The sequence below is a fragment of the Sus scrofa genome, chromosome 16, assembly GCF_000003025.6.
Source record: "Sus scrofa isolate TJ Tabasco breed Duroc chromosome 16, Sscrofa11.1, whole genome shotgun sequence".
Lineage (NCBI taxonomy): Eukaryota > Metazoa > Chordata > Mammalia > Artiodactyla > Suidae > Sus > Sus scrofa.
The window spans coordinates 28774891-28791833 of record NC_010458.4 but is presented as its reverse complement, the minus strand read 5'-3'; the positions used below and the strand labels follow the sequence as shown (position 1 = coordinate 28791833).

The 16943-nt window shown below is 38.5% G+C and overlaps 1 protein-coding gene and 1 long non-coding RNA gene across 2 annotated transcripts in view; one reads left to right on the top strand and one right to left on the bottom strand.

The window, feature by feature from the left end:
* Positions 1 to 16943, bottom strand: part of LOC102161640 — a 491906-nt gene that overhangs the window by 170550 nt on the left and 304413 nt on the right. Inside the window, exon 4 of the long non-coding RNA XR_002339820.1 lies at positions 6766 to 6840. This is a non-coding gene — a long non-coding RNA (uncharacterized LOC102161640). The remainder of the gene's footprint in view (positions 1 to 6765; positions 6841 to 16943) is intronic.
* FGF10 (fibroblast growth factor 10) overlaps positions 11881 to 16943 on the top strand; it is an 84489-nt gene continuing 79426 nt past the window's right edge. The window contains exon 1 of the mRNA XM_021077140.1: positions 11881 to 15270. Within this exon, the coding sequence (XP_020932799.1) occupies positions 14937 to 15270 (334 nt within the window). The 5' untranslated portion in view covers positions 11881 to 14936. The remainder of the gene's footprint in view (positions 15271 to 16943) is intronic.

Below are 16943 nucleotides of genomic sequence, written 5' to 3'. Positions count from 1 at the left end.
TTTTCCTTGAAATCTCCATTAAGTGACATTTTTATTGAGGATGTTGTATTTTTCTGCTCCAGACTTTCTGTTTGTTTATTTCTTCTGAATTCGTTATCTTTGCACTTTGATTTCTTACCTTTTGAGTCACTGTGATCGGATTTATCTTTAACTTAATTTGCCCCATTAAGTTCAACTCCTTAAAGTCTTCTGTGCTAATTTCAGTATTTGGGTCATCTTGGTATCTGATGATTATCTCTTCTCTTGAAAAAGTGTCACATTTTCCTGGTTCTTCATATGTTGAGTGATTTAGGGTTATATACTGGACACTGGGAATGATACGCTGTGAATTCTCTTACTCTGACTGATTAACTTGATTAGATTCAAAACACAAATTATTCAGTAGCTCAAGTATCAGCTCAGTTGTTTTACCTTTAGCTAGGATCTATTTCACACATGCATGTCCCAGTGGTTAGCCAGTTGATTATGGAGAGCTCATACAAAAAATTTGAGATTACCATCCACTTTCCAGAATTGCCCCCTCACTTTCCAATGGTTAAGGTTATCACTCTGTATTTTAGTGTTTCACACAAGAAAGCCTGTGGTTTTCCATCAGAGTTTCAGTCATCCCAGATGGCTGCTTACTGTTATCTACTCCTCCCATTGTAGAAACGAAGTGCCATTGTCCCAAGGTCCACTTCTACATATGACAATAGCTGGCATAAGAAAAGAGGTAACTCTGTTTTTTTATCACTAAGGTCACCAGAAGTCTTTCCTGATGCCAGAACTGTCACATGCCCCCTCCTCAAACCAATCACTGGCAAAGACAATAGTATATTATGTTTGGTTCAATGAGTTACATGGCCCTGAGGAGGAGGGTGGAGTCACCAAATAAGTTAGCAACTATGTCACAAAGAGAAAAACTGACAATAGCTCTTGGATAGGCAGCCAATAGCGTCTGCTACATAAATCTCGGCATTGCAAATTCATTGCAAAATGCCAGGAGACACTTTTCACATAGACTAACACAGGAATGATGGGCCTCAGAATTGCACAATGTGGTGCTGTTAAAATTAATTACTAGATAATTTTATGAAAATGGGATTGGGAAATTCATAAAATGAAAATCAGTTTTATTTCCAGTGAAGTGAAGAGCCACTTAAATGGGAATGAGATTAGTGTTGGTTAAGAATGCAAGGTATGAACCCCCTAAGCACGGATATGTAAGAAATAAGGATAACATTCTAAGGGGGAAATATACAGGGTAGTATATAATCCTACTGATAAAATATGTGGATAAAGAGAAATCATTAGACTAAGATGTTCTAATAAGTCCATAAGTTTTATTTTAAAAAACAAACATATTAAAAATAAGAAACACAAGGTGATGATAAAAAGTAAACTCTGCTTAAAGAACTATTCTAGAGGAGACAGGACCAAAATTCACAAGGTTGAAGCCCAACCAGGTGGTTCAAAAGTGAGATTAATATTAAAACTTAAGTCATCTTTCCAAATATGAAAGGGAAGGTCAAGGATTATTTTCTCAGGGTAAATTTCTAGAAATCATCTGATGAAAGATTATTATCATTTTTCTGCTCATTCATGTAGTTTTTTGATAATTTCTTGTCAATTAATTCCTATTGACTAAGAACTTTCTACTGCAGTTATTTCAGTGTCATTGAGGACTAAAACATTATAAATAGAAATAAATGATCAGAATGGTCTTCTTCCATTAGGATTACCCATGGTTACTCTTGATTGTTTATCTTTAATCTAGTACCATGGACTTGAATTCCAACCCCTTCCCATTCTAAGTACATAGATTTATGCCAAAGTCTTTTTTTTTTTTTTTTTTTTTTTTTTTTTTTTTGTCTTTTTGTCTTTTGTTGTTGTTGTTGTTGTTGCTATTTCTTGGACCGCTCCCGCGGCATATGGAGGTTCCCCGGCTAGGGGTTGAATCGGAGCTGTAGCCACCGGCCTACGCCAGAGCCACAGCAACACGGGATCCGAGCCGAGTCTGCAACTTACACCACAGCTCACGGCAAGGCAACGCCGGATCGTCAACCCACTGAGCAAGGGCAGGGACCGAACCCGCAACCTCATGGTTCCTAGTCGGATTCGTTAACCACTGCGCCACGACGGGAACTCCCCAAAGTCTTTTTATATTAATTTGCATGAGATTTTAAAAAATCTGTTGAGTCATAGTTCTTCTTTATCTGCATTTGCATTTGCTCATCTATATTTGTCACTCTATTATTTACTATCTTTCTAAAAACAGTAATTTTACACTGTATTTGCTTCAAAAGATGGGTATAGTGAAAAGCATATTGGAAAGTTGGGAAACACAGCTTCTACAGGTTCTGTAACTAATTAGCTGGATAATCCTGAGCAAATAATTTTTCCTTTCTGGACCATAATTGCCTCATGTACAAATGGGGAGGGGGGTGAAAATAGAGTTTGGTATTAAATGAGCATTTTAGTTCCATCATTCCATGAGTCCACGAATAATTCAAGTGACAAGATCAGATTCTCAATGTTAAATACTATCCATCTCTACTAGTGCCATAACGCAGTACTGGTGAAATACACCCTTCATTATTCTGGGTCTCACATGTTGGAGAATTTTAGAGCCAAATGGGATCTATTCCTTTGCCTAAATATCAGTCCTAGGCCTCAAAATGATTAGTGTCAGAAGCAGAAATATAATCTAGTTTTCCTAACTTCCAGGTCTAATGCCCTACCCTATTTTCTTATTCACCTGCAAATGTAATAATTATAATGATTACACTTATAAATGTAATAATATTCAAAAGCCTGACAAATATTCTGAATTATTCTTTCCCCCCACATGAACACTGGAGAAGATACTATTAGCAGAGATAATTAAAACACAGGTTAACAAGCATTTGTCATCCTACGTTTAACTTGTATATGGACAGACCTGGGCAGTCTGCAGAAATATGAAATTTTCTAAAGTGAAAGTTGAGAAAATACATATTTTCCTATAAGAGAAAGTTCTGGTAAATACACCTCTGTCAGAAAATAGACTCAAAATAATATTCAACAGCACATAGCACACACAGCATCTACACATTGAGGCAAAAACTGATTTGAGTGTCAATATATTATCTAATTTAAAACACATTACTTTCTCATTCTATAAATTCTAAAAACTTTTAAAATGAAAATTCATTCAAAATTAACTGGTAAAAGAATCTCTTCCTCTTAAACAAAAGCATGTTAACTTCTACTAACTTTAATAATGTCTGTACAATAGTGCTGAAAGTAAGACATAACAAGAAAATAGTGATGATTTTTTTAAGAGAGTTCTTAAAATGGTTTTGCTTCTGGAAAATGTGTGCCAAAGGAACAACCACTCCCTCCTGTCATGCTCCTACCTAAGCTTTCAGCTCCCTCCACTGGAACCTCACACACCCTTAGAATTGAGGACAGTGCCTCGCTGCCCACTTCTCTCCACCAGAGGAAAACACCAAGGCTCAGGCTCTTGGCCTCGCAGCTGCTTTGATGAAAGGCAGGGGTCTGGATCAGAGCACTCTCCATTTGCATACCAGCAGAGTGCCTGGGCTCTCTGAATGTCCCCATCACTGGGCTCTGGTAGCGAACAGCCTGTGTGACAAAACATTTCACCATATCCCTTCTCAACAGTTATTTACTTCCAGCTTCTGCTCTTTCCTGATGGAAGTTGGAAGATAGAGAGCTTTCTCTTTCTCCAACTACCAACATAATGTCAGGCATGAATTTCCAATTTTCCTAATAGTCACCGCATGGAATGGTTTTTTGGGAAATTTAGTTGGTAATAAAGACAATTCAAAAAGGAAAAAAGGATTCCCTTCAGATGACAGAAGCAAATATCTTAAGACAAAAAAGGATGAAAATGAAACTGGTTCCCCAAACTTTATACAACAATTAATTTCTTCCTAAAACATTTATCTGCTGTCATGTGGATATAGGCTTGTGTATTTTCAGTAGGCCTAAAAGGGTAGTGTTTACTAATAAAAGGTTCCTAAGTACCAAAACTACTTATACTTTATATTGCTAAATCTGGAAGTTGCTTTATTTAAAAAACAAAAAAATCTGAGGTTTCTATCTTTACCAAATATGTGGCTTCCTTGCTGTCTGTATTTCATTTCCCTTGCTTATTTACTAAAAGATAAACTAGTCACTTTTTCCCACTGACTTTGCTTAGTTATAATTTCTTTTAACCTCAGAGACAATTTTATTTTGGATTTAATATGGGAGATCCTATCCTTGGTTTTTCCATGTTTGTCCTAATTTTTAAAGTTTTACTTAATATAAAACTACATTAACAAAAATTAAAGCAACAGACTCAAAATCCAAAAGTGAAGTTGAAAATGGCAGCAGAGTTTGTTCCCTGATTTCTAACTCTTAAACCGTACGTAAATACGGATTTCCCCCCCCCCTCCATGCCCCACTTTGTTCTCTGAAAAATAAGAACTTGGTGTCATTACTCACATCTTTAGTGGTCAGATCGGGGTCTTTTGTTAAAAATTCTCACCTAAGGAAGTTCCAGATATTCCCTAGGAATGTCCTCAGGTGGCTTGAAAATATTTTTCTCCACCGATTATGTCGAACCTATGTGTAGCCATCCAGCCTTAGATTTCTAAGCAAAACAACCAAATTATGAACTCCCCGTGTGGCTCACAACAAAATAACCAAATTACTTTTCATCTTGGCACAAAACTAACTCAGGAGTCAGGTCTCTGCCCCCAAGGGAAAAAAGGAGAAGGGTAACCTGACACATAGAGCACTAGTAGCCCCCAAGTTAGAGGAAAAGGCCCTTTTTACGGTGTTACTGCTGCAGTATCAATAATGAAGTAGAAGAGGCAGTTATGTAGAACAAATGTCTGCATTTAGAAAAGGAATAAAGAAAGAGAAGATATGCTTTCATTTGAGCCTACATTCATAACCCTGAACTTTTGGAAAGAAATCATAAAATCCAGTACCTGAAAGAGATAAATAGAAAAGGATCCCATTGCAAAGTACCACTGTCCTTACCCCTTAGATCCTCCCAACAGATACTCCCAAACATTGCTAACTTGCATTTCTGAGGTTCAAAGTACTCACTCTGGGTACCCACTGCTCTTCTAGTCACAGGATTATGTGGGAATCCTGCCATTAGAGCAGTTTACTCCACCATCCTGGATTTCAACATGTACATCTAAGGTCAATACTCCTTTCTACTTCCTCGTCTATCTGATTCATTGATGACAAAGAACTCACAGTTTGTCTATAGTTTCTAGTCCTGTGACACTTAACCTTCTTTGATAATCAAATATTCATTGTTGCCTTCCAATTACAACAGACTACTTTCTCTGTTCTATTAGCAATTCTCTTACTAGGGTTATTTCTGTCAATCTAGAAGTTAACCTCTAAAATAGACAGAATTCAGCACTAATTCAGAAAAATAACAGTAATCTGTTACAGGTAAATATTGAACTAATGTAAAAGTTGTTTATGTATTTGGAGGAAGATGGTCAAAAGGTACAAACTTCTAGTTACAAGATAAACAAGTACTAGGGATATAATGCACATGACTCTGGCTAACACTGTGTATAATAGACAGGAAAGTTAAGAGAGTAGATCCTGAGAGTTTTCATCCCAAGGAGAAATATTATTTCTTTTCTTTTTATTGTATCTATGTGATATGATGGATGTTAAACCTGTTGTAATTATTTCAAAATACATGTAAATCAAATCTTCATGCTATATACCTTAAATTTGCAGTGACGCACATCAATTATTTTTCAATAAAACTTAAATAAAAATAATAATCTTCATAATACATGCTTAAAATATTTAAATTTTTTAAAATAAAAATATTAAAAATATTTAATTTAAATATTTAAAACTAATCCAAATGACCCGACAGGGTTTACTTTTCAATAATTTAAAATAAAACTAGATATCTAACAAGAAATACTGAAAGGAGTGTGTGTGTGTGTGTGTGTGTGTGTGCGCGCGTGTGTGTGCGCGTGCGCGCGTGCACACGTGTATGACAGGAATGAGTAAGGTTATTTTCCACAATTAAGTTTCTAATTGCAGAAAATATGATAATAAAAATATTTCTCATATATCTTCCTCTATTTTTAACCATGGCATATATAGGTAATACAATAAAAAACAATATCATGTAAATAAATCAGAAAATGTTGCTTCCTAGTGCTAGAAAGTAGGAATAGCATACCCTAATCCATACACAAATGAGCATAACTTTGGTTAAAAACAAAATAATATTTCATGCTCAAAAATTAGCCAAAGAAATATTTCTAGGTCCTTTTCCTCTTTGCCTTTATAATTTAAATATATCAAACCAAAATATTCAAACTTCCACTGATAACTGAAATAGTAATATAAAAAACAGAACAGCATAAACAGAAGGAGCCATTACAGGTTCCTGAACAGAAATTAATTTAAAAATGACATGTTTTGAGCTGTTATTCCAAGAGAAGTTTCTTTATCCCTTAGTGAGGATTCAAGTGATTTATTGAGATGCTCTCCTACTTTAGGGATAGGCTCATATGTTCTCACCCACAAGGACATGCTCTTCTAAAGGACACATTGGAATAAACCCTGAGACTTCTCCAAACAACATGCTAAATGCCCTGGAGATTCTGAAGTGTCTCTTTTCTCCCTCCCTGTCCTATAGCCTCAACAGAAGCCACTATTGTTATCATAAGGATATTACATCCATTAAGTATGTGAAAGGTAAAATTCTTGCAATTTGCCATTTTAGTGCATACATACTAGTTCATCACTGTCATCTTGGATGGCTTGCTTCACCTTCTCAGACCTTTTTCTTCTTGGTCTTCTTTTTTCCATCTGTAAAGTAAAGAACTAAGGAAATTAAAGTCTTTTCCAGCTATAATGTTTCAAAGTTTTATCATTGTTCAGGGTGATAAGGTAAGGGAATAAAAGAGAAATCTTTGATCTGCCTCCATAAATTCTAGGCTATATTGATTCCTGTAAAATGTTACTATTCTGTGAAATTTGTGGAATTATCTCAACAGTGATCAACCCACAAAATTATCTGTATATATATATTTAGTCTTGGAAGTCTTAGTACTATACCCAGATTTTATGTCTGACTGTACAATTCCACGCTGCCAACATTTCTATTCTTAAAGAACTGCCATTAGATAAAAACAAGTAGGTCAGAAAATAATACTATTAATTCCTCTCCTTCCCTTCTATAGTATACTAAAAGCAAAGGTCAGTACAACAAATTTACTCACAAAAAATCAGTGATTTTAAAGATTACCAAAGATTTATATTAGGAAACATTTAAATTTTCATAGTAAGATCAAAAGAAGAAAGTTAATTTTTAATAGAGTTTTTACTACAGCTTTCTACAAATGCATATCATCATTTATGAACACAGTTTCTACTTTACTGAATTCCTTTTCTAAAGTTATTTATGTAAAACTATCTTATTGAACATATGGTAACCAAAATGTTTTATTCTTTAATTCTGTCCTTCAAAACTGTTCATTAAAGCAAAAAATGGGAGTTCCCTTCATGACTCAGCAGTTAACGAATCCAACTAGGATCCATGAGGATGTGGGTTTGAACCCTGGCCTCGCTCAGTGAATTAAGGATCCAGCCTTGCCATGAGCTGTGGTGTAGGTCACAGACATGGCTCGGATCCCATGGTTGCTGTGGCTGTGACATAGGCTGGCAGTTGTAGCTCTGATTTGATCCCTAGCCTGGAAAAAGGGAAAAAACTCTGCAATAATCAAAACAATACCAGATTCTATACCTCTTGAGGGCAAATGACATGTTTCCTTTTGTACAGCTCAAGGAATATCGTACATCAAGCAAGCACTGGATGCTCTTCAATGCACTTTATATTAAATTATACTCCCGTATGGAGTTTCATATATATAGGGTTAGGGTTAGGGTTCACACTTCCTGCTGGGTGACCCCTTCTCCAGGGCTCCAGCTATCACTGGAATTCCTACAATAATATTTCCTTCCCTCACTCCTTAAGTGCAAGGAGTGGTAAAAGTTCCTCTCTGTTGCTGGTCTGCATCATCTTCACTCATTCCTTTCATATATGTACACCTGTAACTAGTAATTTTGTTAAAGTTTCTTCACATAAATCAATGTGGCTCTATATATATATATATATATATATATATATATATATATATATACATATATATATATAAAATAACCCATATTGTTATGCACTGGTTACTTACTGTGGAAGAGGCATACTGTAGTTGGTGCCTGACTAGGACACAGAATTTACCCTGATTGATTTATGTGAAGAAACTTTAACAAAATTACTAGTTACAGGTGTACATATATGAAAGGAATGAGTGAAGATGATGCAGACCAGCAACAGAGAGGAACTTTTACCACTCCTTGCACTTAAGGAGTGAGGGAAGGAAATATTATTGCAGGAATTCCAGTGATAGCTGGAGCCCTGGAGAAGGGGTCACCCAGCAGGAAGTGTGAAATTAGAGGGGTGCAGCCACTATTAGGAAAGTGGCACTGAAACAAAGAAGAGGAGAGGAAGGAATACCCAGAAATTCTCTTGATTTTCTGAAGATCCCTTCTCCCAATGACAACACCAACTGCAAATCACCTGTCCAAGGAGCACTGCTGATGCACAGATGTCAGCACAGAGCTGAGAGGAAAAGGGCAGAAAATAGACCTGGGGACTAATCCAAGAAAAACCAACACTGTGAATATTGCATTCCTCCAAAACAATAATATTTCTGTTAATAATAATTCACAGATAATAAATCTTTTGTCAAAGTCTATTTATCAGAGTCAAATAGGGAGCCACGTTTTCAGCACACAAGGCAGTAGATGGATTAGAGAACTCTTTGGGGGAAGTAATTAAAATAATAACCCATAGAGCAAAAAATACGCATCCAGGAGTCTGAGAGTAGAAGGAAAGGAAAGCAAAGCAGGTTTAGTTAGCAGAAAAAATAGCCAAAGTCTTCCAAAGTACAGGAAAAACTGTGAAGGATTGTGCCAGGGCCACAAAAGAGCCAAAGATTTAGTCTTTCTCTTTCATGAAGCCAGAGAGTAGAGGTCATGGTTCCCTTCATCTCTTTTCGTAAGGAGTAGAACAATCAGAAAGAAGTTTCAGGGCTTCTTCTTTCTCTTCTCAATCTCTCCATTTGCTGCCTGAGTCCTAAGAGAACATGGTTTTTTCCATCATAATAAAGTGCCTGAAATCATTTGTTCATTCATTCATTCATGCTCTTTACAAGGTGAGTCGCTCTGCCTTATTTATTAGTAAAATCCTGCACCATGCCCAAAGCCCAGCTGGCACACAATAGCTATCAATAAACATTAGTTGAATAAAAACCAATTATGTGAATGGATGAAGAAATAGAGATAACATAAATGTCTATTTCGTAAAACATTGCAACTTTAAAGAAAACATAATGACTTGCCAACTAATTCCTAAACATAAATGACTGAGATCTGAATGCTTGAAATTTTGACCTAGGATACAGGACTAAGAAACCTGGAGAGCTTGAAGCGGAAGGAGGAACAGCTCCACAAAGGGACAGCTGAAAACACAGAAAACAAACAGAACTCTTCAGAGACTTCACAGCTTTTTCAAGGGAAGGTTCTGTTTACCATCAGCTGGGAGGAGACAAACAACAGCTTTGTGGAAATATGTTTGTTGTGTTTGGTGCCAAGATGCAGAGTTCAGTTTCCAAGAATTTTTGGTGATTTATTGTATGATTTAAACATACTTATATAGAATTATTTTTTCCTTAAAAGATCCCTTTCACCGTATTTGCCATTTTTCTTTCTTAATTAGAGATCATTAATTCTGTTTGAAAGCTAGGGAACATAAAAATTTACCTTACCTTCAAACTTTGAAAAAAATTGTTTAACTCAATACTTATGCTTTGAAATATCATTATGGAACTTTAATATTAGAATATAGAAAGCAGAATCAAATTATAAATATACTTTTCTAGAACAGGCCATACATTTTCTGGAGAAGAACTTAAAAATTCAGATTATATACTCTAAAAACTACTTGAATATTCTAGAAATACATATGCATACATTGCTTTTCACTTATGTTCATTTCACAGACTCCTATAAAATAGCCCCCTTTACCAGATATATATAAAAATATTAGCCTCATTAACTGGCCCTTAATAAGTCAACACTAAACTATTTCTTTACTTTTCTCTGGCTAATCTATTGCAGCAACGAAATATTAGTTTTCCATAAGTAAAGCCTCCTAACCCTTCTTATCACTTCCCTGCTGGCATCTTAGACATTAGAGTAATGAGAGGTCAATGATAAGAAGAAGAGGAGCAGAGAGGGAGGAAAAGAGAAAAGAGACAAGACAGGTGTTACCAAAAAATTGGGACAATAGTATATAACCTAGAACCTGAGTTCTAAACACCGATCTACCATCTCTACCATCGAGTGACTTAGGCATCACTTCATTCACGTATAAAATGAATGACTTGATTCAGTGGTTGCTAAGAGTCCCACTGGCTCTGCAGTATTGTACTATTCTCTGTGAGATAGAACCTCTTTTCCTTTCACTTGAAACCCCTAGTTAAAAACAAATAAGGTACCACTATTTTATTTGCTCCAAATATCATGACTATAAGCTTCATCCAGAGGCATCCTGGGATGATCACAAGCTCCAACAATGCTTTGAAACTGGCATCTTTTGTATCCAAAAGAAAAAAATGGCTGAAATACATACTCAAAAGGCTGCGCTGCAGACTTCAAAAATAAGGCCTGCACATGTCTACTTTGTTGAACAGCCTGGCTGACTTTTGACCTGACTTAGTATTACGTGAAGCAGCTTACTGACAATGCCAATAACATCACACATAATAGAACACACATCTTGTAAGTGAACCACAGATAGTGCCAGGCAACATAAAGAATCCAGGAAATACACACTTAAAATGTTAACTACTTAAACAGAATAGCTACTGAAGGATCTGGAAGCAAATATACAAACTGCTTCTCTAAGGTTAAAGAGCCACATTTTAGGATTCTTCAATGCCTGCTGCCATGGTCTTCCTTTTAAAAGACCCAATAATTTCTCAAGACACATGTTTAACAAAAGGCCACATCTATTTCCCCCAATAAAGTTTCAGTCTAACATTACTAAACGTTTGTTTAAATGGATTATGTTTAGCCATAGAAATAAAGCATGACTTCCAGAGTTTGGAAAAAGAGAAAAACAGCCTTTTAGAATTAGTAGGTACCACTCTAATCTGAAGCTTGTACTGTCCTTTTCAATCGCTGCAGAGAAACAATTAATAAAGGAATCCATTAAGACCTGATTATTGCTACTAAAAAAGGAAGGTAGAATTTCAGGCCTTTGAAGTAACTGAGAATGATTCAGGCCTCATTACAGAGATATAATCTACATTCATACATTTATGTTAGTGATTCAAATCTATTGGGAGAGATTGAATTCCGTTAAATAGTGCATCTTTCCTGTGGAACTTTTCTCAGGCTTTCTCGGGCTAACCTAAGAGTTGACCTAACAATGCAAAGCAGTGGAGTATTTAGGGATTCAACTGTGCTATAAAAGAAAGGCCTCACAGAAGAGAGAAAGACGAATGAGATATAATCTAAAAAGCTATGTCAGCTTTTCCTTTGGGCTGTTTTGTAAATGCCTTTTCTGTCATCACGCTGCACAGAAGAGTGGCGAAAGGGCCCTAGAACCTTGGAACACTGCACCTGCTGCAGCTGGTTTTTAATATGGAAGTTTTGAAGATGTGTTTTTCCCATTTAGGACAGACTAAAAACACAAATCTTCTAACTTAAACGTCTGAACAGCTTCCTCTACTGGAGAAGAAAGTTGGTAGACATACATGTGAGAGGAAAAGAGAGAGAATGAGAGAGCAGCTACCTTCAAGGTTTGGAGAGAGGGGTGATGCCTATTATATGAGTTAAAAAAAATGTAAAGGATCTCAAGCTGGCATTTATAGGGTACATGCCCAGTGTAGAGAAACCTCAACATAATAACTTCCTGTGTTCTTTAACTTTTCATGGCAGAATCTTAATTGTATGGTTTCATCAAACATTTTTTTAAATGTAGTTTTAATTATTTGTCAATTCATACATTTGGATTCTACTGAACAATTGGGCTGAAACTCTAGTCCCTTAGAAATACTATACTCTTTTTCAGGCATTTGTCAGCTCACATATAAAACTGAAGTAGAAAATTGAAATTAGCACTGGGAGTTTCTTTTTAAATATCCATGCTTTAATGAAAGAAAAGACTTGTTTGACATACACCCTTTATTTGCTTAACTCTCCAATTAATAGCTACAGAAATTAGAGCTAATTTTATTAAATATACAAATGTACTGTGGTGTTGACCACATTGTCAAAGTCTTCTGGATAAGCATTGCAATGGTTTATAAATAATGCAATTAAAATACCAATTCTAGTATTAAAAGGTTCTGTTTCAAAAGCTCTGAATGGACAGGAAAATATAAGAGGATGTGTGTAAAGTCATTTTTCAGGTCACTAAACAACATAATTGGGCAATCATTCCTAATGCCCATCTCTAAAATTAGATTTTTTACAAAATTTCTTCGTATTTTCTCCTGTTCACAATGAAAATTGAGACCAAACGCACATTGTAGGGACTCTGGCTTGTTGTAATGCATCAAGCTCTCCTGACTAGTTCCCTCCAAATTACAATCATAGAGGTCAAATTCACAAGTTTACCTTGAAGTGGTTATCCCTCTTAGAATAGCTTCCAAAAAATTAGGTTGATCCATATGAAATTGCCACTTTTGAAAGTTGAAAGACATAAAATATTGGCAATTTCATATGCTTCCACATACACAAATGTCCATCTGCCTTAAAGAACATAAATATTTTATACCAGTTCATCTTTAGGCACTTCTTCCAGTCAAACTTTCCCCAGTTTAGAGTAATCCTTAAGAGATTCTCTAGGAATTCTTACTCAGATTGGAGTGGATTATCACAGTATCTCCTTCTTTGTACCTCTTAATCCTTGGCAAAGGCTTCCTAACCAAGGAATTGGTGCTGTCTATACCTGAGATGTAAGTTTGTTAGTAATCAAGGCTTGAGGGATGGAGAGTGTGAGAAAGAGAGGGAGACTGGTGGAGCAGTTATATTGTAAAATACAGCCCTTTAAACATTAAATTTGAAGACAGAAAAAAGAAAACACCCCTTGACGGCAAAGTGCAAAGGAAATTGCCTAAAATATAGACAGCAGAATATTGGGCCAAATCGTATGACTAAATCTTTGCAATCTCAATAAAGTGAGTTCGCTTTGAAGTGCACGCGTTATTCTGTAAACGACCCTTGTTAGCAATTAGAAATCGGTCATTTCGGTCCCTGATTTCATTTGTGCCGAGAGAGGCGACTTTTAAGGGTGGTGATAAATCTCCCTGAGCTTAAAAGGCAGAGAGGGCCAAAGTGTGAACTTTTTACTTCAGCAACGGAAGCGAGAAATCAGTGATTCATTAAAGCACAGACCTCCTTGGAAGCTGGCAGAAGAGGAGGAAAGGAAGCTAATTATGTCTTCCTTTTCTTTGCTTGCTCACACCAGTTTATAATCTGCTGCTTTAGGGGGTTTATCCTTAGCATCTTTCTTCCTCAACGCCCCCCGCCCCCCTTTCTGGGAGCAAGAGGGGGAAAAAAAGTCAGCCAAGCACCGGGCTCCAGGTGGCTCTCAAGTACTTCACTGTCAAAGGAAAAGAAAAGAAAAGAAAAAAAATCCTATGCTGAAAAACAAGTGAGAAAGGGGCTCTCCAGAGGGGATTGGTTCAGGGTGGAAGAAAGCAAAATTCGGAAAGTGTGAGGATACAGCTTGCGCCGGTGACCAGCGCTCAGAGCACAAGGACGCTTTCGCGGCAATTAGCCGGAGCTGGAAGCACAGGCGGGGACTGCAGGCTGCCGCGGCGGGGTGGCGAGGAAGGGACCCGCAGCCCCCGAGCTCCGGGCAGAGGCATTGCGCTCCCTTCTACTCGATCCCCTGCTCTCCCCCCCTCCTGGCCTCCTTCCCCCCTCCCTCTCCTTGGCGTTCCCAGCAGCCGAGGGTTTCAGATGTCCCACCGCCGTTTGACCCCCTCCCCCCGCTTCTCCACCCTTGCAAATGAGGTTTGACCAGCAGAGGCAGAGCCCACCTCTGGCTTAGAATCACTGACATTTAGACTCCAGGCTTCAACCTGTTTACAAGCGGGCTTTCCAAAGGAAGGGGGTGGGAGGAGGAGAGAAATTGGGCCAAACAAAACACCAACCTCCATCCCCCCCCACCCCCAAATAAGAAGTGACTTTCTGGAGGCTTCAAACCAACAGGCACCATCAAAAAGAGAAAGCGAGAGGGGGAAGAAAACAACGGCGACCGGGCAGCTGCATCCAGTTCTGACAACTCCAAAGGGACGCACTTTTAGAACTGGCTAGCCAGCTGGGGCTCTTCGGAGAGGGACCAGAAGGTGCCAACCGCAGAGGGGCGCAGATATCTCCCCCAGCCTCCCACCCCAGGCCCTTTGGGTTTTGTTCACCGTGCTGTCATCTGTTTTTCAGACCTTTTTTTGCATCTAACATGGTGAAGAAAGGAGTGAAGAAAGGAGTGAAGAAGAGAACAAAGTAACTCCTGGGGTAGTGAAGATCGAGGGTGACCCACACCACCACCGCCGCCACCAGTTTCTGCTACTGCGGCCACCCACGTCCACATTCACCCGGAGAGCGAGGGGCGCGAGGCAGCAGATCCGAGAAAGGAGCAAGGAGAGGCAGCCGGCCCTTTCGAGGAGTTATGGATGTTGGTGCTTTCACTTCTGGTCAAATCCGAGCCCAGAGGGAGCTAACCAGCGGCCGCCACCTCCAGCTGTCTCCTTGCCTCGCACCAGGTCTTACCCTTCCAGTATGTTCCTTCTGATGAGACAATTTCCAGTGCCGAGAGTTTCAGTACAATGTGGAAATGGATACTGACACATTGTGCCTCAGCCTTTCCCCACCTGCCCGGCTGCTGCTGCTGTTGCTTCTTGTTGCTGTTCTTGGTGTCTTCCGTCCCTGTCACCTGCCAAGCCCTTGGTCAGGACATGGTGTCACCAGAGGCCACCAACTCCTCTTCCTCCTCCTCCTCCTCGTCCTTCTCCTCTCCTTCCAGTGCGGGGAGGCATGTGCGGAGCTACAACCACCTCCAAGGAGATGTCCGCTGGAGAAAGCTATTTTCTTTCACCAAGTACTTTCTCAAGATTGAGAATGGGAAGGTCAGCGGTACCAAGAAGGAGAACTGCCCGTACAGTAAGTAACAAATGCGCGCTCCCCTCCTCCCAATTATCCATCCCCACCCCACACGGGGGGGAAAATCTGTTCCAGATGTGGCCAGCTAAATATTTACGTCCCAAACCCCTGTAAAATGATTAAGTGGAATACTTTCACACTAAATCACCCCCCCTCCCTTGTATACATTGCCCTGACGCACCTCCTCCTCTCAGCGTGCTCCCTCCGCACACCCCACTCCCTGCCTTGCCACCCTATCTGCCCTGTCTCTCTGGCTTGCACTCGTGGGACCACTCAGGGCGCCCAAGGGTTGCTGCAGTGCATAGGTGCCCCTCTCTGTCTCTATTACCCTTCCCCACCTCATCCCAAGGTCTCCTTTCCCTCCTTTTTGGAAATCACTCAAGTAAACACATTTTGTTTCTTTTCGCTGGCAATCTTATTAAGAGTTTCAGGACAGTTTCCTCAAGCTGAAAATAATTATCCGCTGTCAATTATAAAGACTTTATGGGAACTTTAAGAAAAGTCAATTTCATCCTCTCCCCACCCCCATCCCTTTACTCCAACATCCCTCTAGATAGGAGCAAAAGCATTTTTCTGGTTTTGATTTTTTTTTTTTTTTTTTTTTTTTTTTTGGTCCCTCATGTTGGCTTGAGTGATTGCAGTTCATGAAGTTAGCTTTTCAGGCACCACCGCTGCTATTTGTCTTCTGCCTGCCTTCTCTCTTGGTAACATGATGCTCATGTCTGCATTGTCAATAGCATATGCGCTGCTTTTGTGGTGTCCTGTTGTACTCCTTTCTTCTGAAACCTCTCATATTGCAGAGCCATAGTACTACAGCATTGTAAACATCTGGGACTGGAGTCACACAGACCTCACACAAATTTCATTGTCATTCTTTTATTTTCAAAGTAAAAGTCGTAAGTTTGTTTCCATGGTTATAGTTTATCCCATAGGATGAGGTTTTCTCCTCAATACAAATTATTCTCTGATTCTTGGGACTACTTACCTTTTTCCTTTCTCTCTCCCTCTTTCTTTCCTTCTTTAGTTCTTACTCTTCTTTCTTGCAGGAATGTGGGTAGGGTGGGGATGGGGGAGAGCTAGAAGGAGAGGAGTGGACATTGTGTCGCTTCTTGAATCAGACCAGCAAGGCCAGATTACTCTGTTGGCTTCCTTTCCTAGTTACTTTCAAGTGGTGGGACTTATTCATCCTCTATTGATTGCCATTTGAAAGGATCCTGAGGCTATGTAATGGCACACTGAAGATAGTAGACAATGACATTTAAACATCTTTAATGACCATTTAGCATTATCTTGATGGTACTTCCAAGTTACCTTTTCAAGGGACTTTTTTGTGTCAATTGTTTGGGAATTCCAAGCACATATTTGCCAGCTAACTTAAATACTTGAGTCATATATTTTAAGATTCCTTAGCCCAGCAAGTAACTGGTACTAATGGGAAAGACAATTAACCAGAACTTAACATCATATTTTTAAAATAAAAGATTTACAAGAAATAGGCTTAGTTTTCTTATTTGGGGACACCCAAACATTCAACTTTAGCTTCTGTTCCTCCTCAGCTGCTGCTTAGATTTACTAAAATTAGCAATATGTTTACAAGTAATAAAAAAGATCTGTATAAGTATTTTAAAGTATTCCACTTTATGTTTATTACCAGAGATGTTGAATAGTCCATT